This window comes from Papilio polytes, unplaced genomic scaffold (genome assembly GCF_000836215.1).
Source record: "Papilio polytes unplaced genomic scaffold, Ppol_1.0 DF824146.1, whole genome shotgun sequence".
Taxonomy (NCBI): Eukaryota; Metazoa; Arthropoda; class Insecta; order Lepidoptera; family Papilionidae; genus Papilio; species Papilio polytes.
This window is the reverse complement of record NW_013525058.1, coordinates 3,139,995-3,149,334: the sequence shown is the minus strand read 5'-3', so window position 1 is coordinate 3,149,334 and position 9,340 is coordinate 3,139,995. Positions and strand designations below refer to the sequence as shown.

The following is a 9,340-nucleotide window of genomic DNA, read 5'->3' as shown; positions in this document are numbered from 1 at the left end:
ACAGACTGTCATCTCTCAATATTGTTTACAAGGCCTCGAATAAGGCTCCGGACATAATATGAGTTTTAATGGTAGGTAAAACTCTGCTATTATAAATGCAAAAGTTTAGATGGATGGATGTTTGTTAGAGTTTGTAGCTTAAACGGCTAAATGGATCTTGATGAAATATGGCATAGACATAAAGGATGGTCTGGAACAAAACATAGGTTACGTTATTTTCTTTTTTTTTTAAGTTCCACGCCGACGAAGTCGCAGGCGAAAGCTTGTTTTGAAATAAATTAAAACTTCAGCAATCCAGCATAAAAGGTTATTGTATTATACTGTACTATAAATATGTGTATTATAAAATGAAAATGAAATTATAGCAGAAAATTAATGTAAATATAACGAATAGAGTTAAAATAAAAGAGGTTCAAGTGTGCAATAAAAGTTTAGTTTAGAGATTTTAACCACATTCGCTGTCTAGACGACATTAGCGCGAGTGTTGCATGTGGCAAGCGTTTATTGATCGTTTTACTCTCGTTGGAAAATTGTTGAAACGGTTTATAGCAACATTCGCATACTCTTAGAATCATAAAGATTTTTAATTTCGAATTACCAACACATTTTATTTAACATTTGTTTTATAACATAACGAGCTGTTGCCTGCGACTTCGTCCGCTTGGTATTAAAAAACATACGAACTATATAAATAACAAAAAGCTACGTATCCCTCGGGAACCGGACATTTCTCTGGGATGAAGGTTATCTCATGTGTACTCCAGAGTTTTATATCTGTGCCAAATTTCAATAAGATATGTTGAACCGTTGCAGAAAGATCGAGTGAACATTAAAAAACTAAATTAATGAATCCCACGGGAACCGTAACTATTCCCGGGATAAAAAATAGGCCATGTGTTCTTCCAGACTATGCTCTAAACCTGTGCCAAATTTCATGGAGATCCGTTCAGCCGTTTAGGCTACAAACGCTAACAAACATCCATCCATCCATCTAAACTTTTGCATTTATAATATTAATTAAGTAAGATAGATATTTAATGTGTAAATAAAATTAAAAGGTTGTTAGTTGAAGAGAATTTTAGGAGAAAGATATATGTATTATTAAATATGAGCCGCTTTAGATATTACTTTATTAATTTTAGGACTCGATTAGATTTCTTTAGACGTTTGAACTATGGCACCATGGTTATCAGTTCCCATGTTAAAACTTTATAGAGAAATACTTTAAAATATCGTTTAACATTAGTTCCCGATAACCGACGTTCGACGAATTGATCTGTTTAAAGTTTAGGTCAGATGTTAGGTAAAATTAATTTCTTAGAAGTTTGTCGACTGTAGCGGCAGCAGCAGCGAGAGCGCGGGCGGCGAGCCTCGAACTTGGTCAATTAATGTTATGCTATCAAATTCCCCATCAACGTCCTCATTCGATTAGCAACTTGATATAAAACAGACTTTAGTTTTAGAAGACAGGGTCGTGTCGATACTAACTTGACACGACACAGAACTGATGTCCAAAATTGTAAGAAAAAGTAAAAATCAAGTTTCAGTTTTTTAATCAAAACATAACATTAATTTAAATAAGAATTGATATTATATTATTGATATGGATTATTGAAAAAAAAATGGAAAAAAAATCAACAAAAAGTTCTCTCCGGCGGGGAATCGAACCCCGGTCTCCCGCGTGACAGGCGGGGATACTGACCACTATACTACCGAAGACGATGAATGTTTGTTTGAAATTTATTGACATGTTACACACCACGGTCACGTTTAACTTATCTTTGTAGAAGTTTGTAGATAACTATATCTAAATTCAATTAGTAACTTAATTTGTTTGGAATTGTTCCAAATAATTCTGAATCCTAACCAAAGCATTCTATTGTTGAGTATCAAAATTGTTTGTTTCCCGTCTAGTTGATAATTTAAAATTAATTTCTATTTGTTAACTTTACAATTACATTTGTAGTGTAAAACTCATATTTTGGATAAAGATATATTTTTGAAAAAATAAATATTTTTCTTAAATTAGTTCTGTAAAATCTTTACAATGTAATTTATATGCAAAACATTGTATGTTTGCAAAAAATACAGTATACGGTTTTACTGGCTTTTGTTCGTAGATTTCCGGTGACATCTCAATTTCGTTGAATTTATTGTTCTCAAGATTATTCCTTGTCTCGGAAATAACACGTCACGTGTGCGTCGCGTCGCGGAGACGTGACAATAAATATTATATGAAGCTGCTTCATGCATTTCCATGTTACACGTGCGATATTTCTTGTTTACATGACAAATCTGCGTAAAACGTGGCATAGAATTGTAGCTTTTCTATCGAAGTGTGCATTAACATTTTTTTCTAGAAACAAATGAAAGGAAACAAACAAATGTATGAAAATAGTAATTTCTTATACTCGTAATGATCCTCGGTATAGTCTCGCAAGACCGGGGTTCGATTCTCTGTCAGAGAGATTATTTTAATTTTTCTTTGTCTAAACTAATATTATAAAGAGGAAAGATTTCTATTTGTATGTATTGAAATCACTCAAAAAGTACTGGGCCGATATTAAAAATGCTTTCACTGTTAGAAAATTTATATGTGAATAACATAGGCTATATTTTTTCAATTTCACGCGGATGAAGTCGTAAGCAACAGCTAGTCACAAATTAAAAGGTGTACAGAATTTAAATAAATGTTTTTAGAGAAAATCTGTAGAAGAAAATCAAATATAAGATTTTTAACTAACAGCAAAAACCTCAATGATCTTACAAAGAACTTATTCCTTCCCTTAGGAATCGATGAAGGGATCGCTTCGGAACAGCCTTGTTAAAAGGGGATAAACGTTTTCCGCACGAACGCTTTCGCATTATGATTGTTAGGAGCGGAATGGTCGGACCACCCCAATTTCACCTCTAAACGGATTTACCTCATTACAGACCTGATTCACATTGACAAATATTCTTACAAGATATTTTTTTTAAAAAAGCTACTGTCACGGATTATAAAAGAACAATATAAGACCAAGAATACATAATAATACCTAAACTCTTATCGTTAACTTCTTTTGTTAAATAATCCAAATTACTTTAACATTTAGTTTCTCGTTAAATATCTTTAATATTATAAGCAGACTTCATAAGAAATGTAATAAAACGCATCGCTTAAAAGGTATTAAATTATGACTACCTATTCCTGCAATAAACAGTGATATTTTTTATTAAACTTATGGAAATTAAGACGAATAAAAGTGAATTTTTATGAGATATCTAACAGTAAGTCTAGACGATTCAACCATTTTGAAATTTGCGTCTCCCGACATTGCTCGTGGTTAAGATCACTCGCTACCCGAAATTATGACTAATAAAGAAGTGTATACGTCCAAGAAGTTTTATTATACACGGTAAAAGTAGGAATAAAATAATGTTAGAGTACAATTTTCGTTTACAGTTAAAACTAACGGCAAGCAAATAAGTTTCATTGAGATAATGGAAGTCCAGTATAAAATTTTCATACGATAAAACCCTGGAGACTTTATATTTTAAACACACGTCCTTTTTTATAATTTAATAACTCTTACGTCCCTTTCCTTAATTAATTTAGTGAACAGGTACAGTCCGCTAGAAAAAAATGTAAAAGGTTCATGTAAAAGTACTTTACGTGATTGTTTTTCGTGAGAGTTATGTTCTATTTTTAAATACATTTATAGGTTGACAGGATACATAATATCTATGAGACAAAAAATAAAACGATAAAAAAGCTACAGTCCGACACGAAATTTTTCGCAAAATTGCAAAAATATTAACTCCGCCGCGACAGCTGTACGCTGCCGTGACCAGGATTCGAACCTGGGTTACTACGGCCACAACGTAGGGTCCTAACCACTAGACGATCACGGCTATCGGAGTTGGTGATCTGAGTAATGAAACATGGCTATAGTACAATTTAATACGACAACTGGAGCACTTTCACTTGCAATTACTGCTCGAGTAACGGTAGCTCTTAGATATTATTACAAGGTTGTGTTGTCAAACGTGTTGATGAAATGTTATTGATAAATACCATATATTATTTATAAAACTACTGAATAATTGTAAACTAGTACCATCTTTTTGTATAACTTTTTTATTTATGCTTTAAAACAAAATATACAATTTATTATAGAGCTTACATTTTTACGTTGTTACTTTCTTTATGTGACACCTTTTGTTTTTCGCCTCAAATCAAATTTTACTTTTTATTATATTTTTCAATTTGTATTTGTCGGTGGCCATTGCTAACATCAATATAGACTGACCTACCACAGACTAATAATAAAAAATGTAGTTTACAGATTAAAAAACAAAAGCAAGTTGTCATTTCGTTTTAATGTTTGCATGTTATTTTTTATACCAACAAATGGAGGAAATAAAAATGCATTATTATATATCAATATGACGTCATAAAACATTTCGCTGACCCAAACACCTTTACTGCGCGGCGTGCGGCAGTCGTAAAGCTCTAACTTACGGAACACGTATCAACTAATTTGACCAAAGGTTATCAAACCGACATTAAGAGACTTTTTACGACTTCCTTCATAATGTTGAAGCAATTACGTAACCCATGTACTTAGGATTTACGATGTAAACGTCAGTTGGTATTGTGCCCAGTGGCATTGTTGACATTATCTAAACGCTTCATCAAAAAACTGAGATCACTTCACCTCGCTTTATTCGGAATATTGTAGTTCCTATTTAATTAATCTATAGGTTATAACATATTAATCGAAAGGTAATAAATTCACCTATTAAATGATATAAAATTTATAGTTAATTACACGGAAGTAGAGGAGTTTTATTCTAGTTTATTTGCTTCGAGCGTAGTTGCATAGATAATGATAGTCTCTTGATATACAGAAACTATTATCAATGTTCGTAAGAAAATGAGATGATCAATGAAAGTAAAAAGTCTAGAAAAAATGGCAGACACTCCCTAAAAACAACATGCGTTAGTTAATTCTTCGAACAAGAACCGACCTTTGGAATTACATCGCGCAATCTTACTAATATTATAAATGCGAAAGTTTAGATGGATGGATAGATGGATGTTTGTGAGCGTTTGTAGCCTAAACGGCTGAACGGATCTCCATGAAATTTGTCACAGGTTTAGAGCATAGTCTGAAAGAACACATAGGCTACTTTTTATCCCGGGAATAGTTACGGTTTCCGTGGGATTCATTAATTTAGTTTTTTTAATGTTTACATATCTTATTGAAATTTGGCACAGATATAAAACAAAGTCTGGAGTACACATGGGATATGCTTCATTCCCGAGAAATGTCCCGTTCCCGAGGGATATGTAGCTTTTTGTAATTTATATAGTTCGTATGTTTTCTAATACCACGCGGACAAAGTCGCGGGCAACAGCTCGTTATATAATAAATGCAACAATATTTTGATATTTAATTAATTATTAACCTCAACACAAATTGAACATGATAATGAGCATTGCGGTTAGTTTGTTGAATATAATTTACATTTTAATATTCTATCAATAATTTGAAATGCGATATACCTGAATATGTATTAGTATGCAATTACTTGAATAAACATATGCAAATGAGATTAACATAGTTCCATCATCTAGCACATCCGACTTAAGTAACAACTCTGAGATGGCTAGACTTCGTTATAAGAATAAATTTGTATGAATTTTATGCGTGCGGTTTTCACGGAACTTTCTGACTCGCATAGCCGCGTTGTGGAACGGTCTGTCTTAGGAGGTATTTCCAAACGCGAAGCGAACCTACAATTTCCTCAAAGGCCGGCAACGCATCTATAGTTCCTCTAGTTTTGCGGATGTCCATGGGGGTCGTTGATTACCTCGGTGTTCTCGCAACTCGTTTGCCCTCTTTTATAATATAAAAATGTACTAGTCAAAAGTCTCTGAGATAGTTGTAGTTTAGTTGTACGGGATATCGACGTCGCGACAAATTGTCGAATAATGCGGGTTCTGTCTACGCGTCTACGCTTCCCCCTGGCCGTGCGTGTCTCATACTGGTGGGGGCACGCATGCGTAGCTCTAGCTCTGCTCGTAGCAATATGCAGAAGACTTTGTTGCCCAACAGCGGTAACATTCTCTACCGCTGCATTTTACATTTATATTGCCCAGTAGAAAATTGTGTACTTACTAACAAATATTGTATTACCCCAAAAAAATATAGACACTATTTAGTTAAAAAACGTGGTTATATGTTTCGTCATATATTTGTATTACACACTGCTTTTAGTATAAGTGTTTTATTATTTCATATATCATATATCATCTTGCATATTTATTTTTCTTTCATAAATTCATTATAATACCGAAACGCCGTAAGCGTAGGTTTTTAATTATTATTGTATAAAAATATTTTTCCCGGTGTTTCGATGCCCACGATACAGGCATTGCCTAGTGTGGGCATCACCAGATCAATCACATTTATCACTATTTGTATTTATCTTTTAATTGGTTATAACTTTATTGTTAATTATTAATCTGTTTTTAATAAATTTCAATTTCAATTTCAATTTGTTAGTTAATTTACCAAGTCTGTTCATGTTTAAATAACCATGATTTGTAACGAGCGAAAGCTAGTTATTACATAAAAAGATTAGGTTTTAACTCGTTTATAATAAATAATTATGTATAATTGAATAAATGTTCCAAAGACAAATACAACAATTCAACAAACTTTGTTCGCGGAAAGTTGTGCAGACATTTTGTAGCTGTATTTTGTCGGGATTTACGAAGTTAGTCAGTCGTGCTGTCACCCCCCTCCCATGTTTTAATCATTATGAAAGAAAAAGAGGATTATATTTTAAAATATTATCTAAACATTTCATTCCGAGAAAAAATGAAAGAAGAATGTCTTCACAGTTTAATTAAGAACATCTCGATTTATTATTTAACTAGTATGTGTAATACCAAAATATTGTTATAGATATCATACTAATATTATAAATGCGAAAGTTTAGATAAATGGATGAATGTTTTTTAGACTTTGTAGCCTAAACGGCTGAACGGATCTTGATGAAATTTGGTGTAGATGTAGAGGGTAGTCTGGAAGTTAGGTAGTTGTGTTAAGTTGCAGTTCAATTTCACGCGGACGGAGTCGCGGGGAAAAGCTAGTTGTATATAAATGAAAATAATGAATATGTTTAACTTGTATAAGTTAAATACGGTTTTAATATAATTCAATAAGTCGTGAATAAATAAAAGCCGGCGAACTTTATAAAAGAGCTTAAACAACATTGTACAAAGGAAAATTGTATGTCTGTTAAAAAGAAACTTTTATAATAGTTTTATGCCGACAAAGGCACTTTTAAAGACTTTGACACTTGTAGCAAGATACAGTTTTCTATCTCACTTAACATTTTTTTTTATTAATAATGTAAATGCAAAAGTTTAGATAAAACGTTTAAACGAATCTCGATGAAATTTGGCATAGATGTAGAGGATAGTCTCGAACACATAGGCTACTTATTATGTTTTTTTTATTCCGTGCGGACAGACCCGCGGGCGAAAGCTAGTAAAACATAAAGTGTAGGATAGTGCTGTCAGCAGTTTCAAGAAATATCCTCCCTATACTGAAATGTTATCTAATCCCATAACATCCTATGTAATTTATTCCGTATTAAAGTATGTGCTAGGAACGTGCCGTGTGTTGATCCAAAAGGCTCTAGAATAAATCCTGCGCTAATGACAGACAAATTTAAACGGATCATATCTATTAAAAAAGATTACATATTTAGTCTAAAAAATACAATTTGCGGAACCGGAGTACAATATTCGATTGATCGAGTTCGCATGTTCCTACAGAATTAAATGACTTACATTTGATTCTCGTGCCAAAATAGCATTACAGGGAATCTTAGCGTCTCTGAGTACGACAGTAAAGATTAAAATGTTTTAGTAAAGCTACTTTTTTATTTTTATTATTATTATAAAAAAAATACTGGCACACGACAAAGCCAGACATTAACTCAATTAAAATATTTCGAAACAAGAAAAAATACCTCGTATCCTATTACAGAGCTTTGTTTAAATTGAACCGATAAAAAACAAAAAACTAACGTTTACCTATTCCGTGTAGCATCAAAGTAAATATTTCAGCGCCCGGTTTACTAAACGAGGGAATACCGGGTTAGTTTGATATTTTTTGACAAAGATTTTTATTTATATTAAAGACTAAATTTCGACTGCGACTCCGACCGCGTAAATTAAAAAAAAATACAAGTGAGAAGCCTAAGTGATCTTCCAGACTATCCTCTACATATAATTTCATCAAGATTCGTTCAGCAGTGTAGGTAGCTCTAACAAACGTCCATACATACATACATCCATCTAAACTTTCACATTTATAATATTAATAAGATTACTAAGTTTGGATTCGTATCCAGTTTTTTGTTACTTGTTTTAGCTACCTGGTAACGTTTTAATGAGATGTGACGTCATACAGGAGGTTGTGATTACATTTTTAATAAAAAACAAATCATACTTCATATAAATATACTTTACAATAATAGTAAGTAAAGTTAACAGAGTGTTAGTGATAATAATTTATTCAGACTTGAACACAGAATATCGAAATAACTGTACAAGTATACAAACTTTGTTAATCAAATAGATCAAAATATTCACTCCATTCATTATTAATACTATTTACATTAATTAAAATATCTCATTCTCTTTTGTTAGATGTTTGCATAAATTAAAACCCTGATCAATCAAAATGAATTGACAACTAACAATCAACGAATTTATGTTGATAGGAAAATTAATTTTACTTGTCTTCGGTTACACTTTTTGTTTATTGAGTTTGGTAAACTTTTCAATATTCAGTAAAGTCAGTAGTATTAGGGGCCGCAACTACTCTTCTCTCCTTTTCTTTAGCGAAAGCGTATAGAGAAGAAAAAAGAAGTAAATCGGTTCTTAAACTAAATTGAGAAGCATTGTTAAGACACAAGGAGCATATTTTCTCGATGAGTTCTAATAGCTTTTGGAAAAGGTAAATGAAAACTTTTATGGTTCTACGATAATAAAACTAGCACGAGTGTTTCATGCATTTTATTGCTTCACAGATATTATTATTCTCCATAAAATCTCAAACAACCACGTTTATAACGACGAAACGAGCGGCTCCCCGGAGCGGGGCGGGCCGTAGTCTACGAGGCACTGAGAGACAGGAATCACAGATCGATAGAGCTTAGAAGATAAAGAAGTTCAGTATAAAAAGCTAGAAGGTGGCGGACGCGGCGACGGTGCGGGGCGGGCTAACCGCGGGTGGAATGCGCCCAACGCCGCCTCGTTGGTGGAGGAGGG

General features: G+C 32.9%; 1 protein-coding gene and 2 non-coding genes across 3 annotated transcripts in view; all 3 read right to left on the bottom strand.

Annotated features, from left to right (window-relative positions):
* Positions 1-1,647: 1,647 nt before the first annotated feature.
* On the bottom strand, positions 1,648-1,719 carry Trnad-guc. Its single transcript has one exon. It is a non-coding gene; the product is annotated as a tRNA-Asp (tRNA).
* Positions 1,720-3,822: 2,103 nt separating this feature from the next.
* Trnah-gug lies at positions 3,823-3,894 on the bottom strand. The gene has a single exon. It is a non-coding gene; the product is annotated as a tRNA-His (tRNA).
* A 4,688-nt stretch (positions 3,895-8,582) lies between these two features.
* LOC106111737 overlaps positions 8,583-9,340 on the bottom strand; it is a 6,636-nt gene continuing 5,878 nt past the window's right edge. The window contains exon 5 of the mRNA XM_013293881.1: positions 8,583-8,611. Coding sequence (XP_013149335.1) covers positions 8,583-8,611 — 29 coding nt within the window. The remainder of the gene's footprint in view (positions 8,612-9,340) is intronic.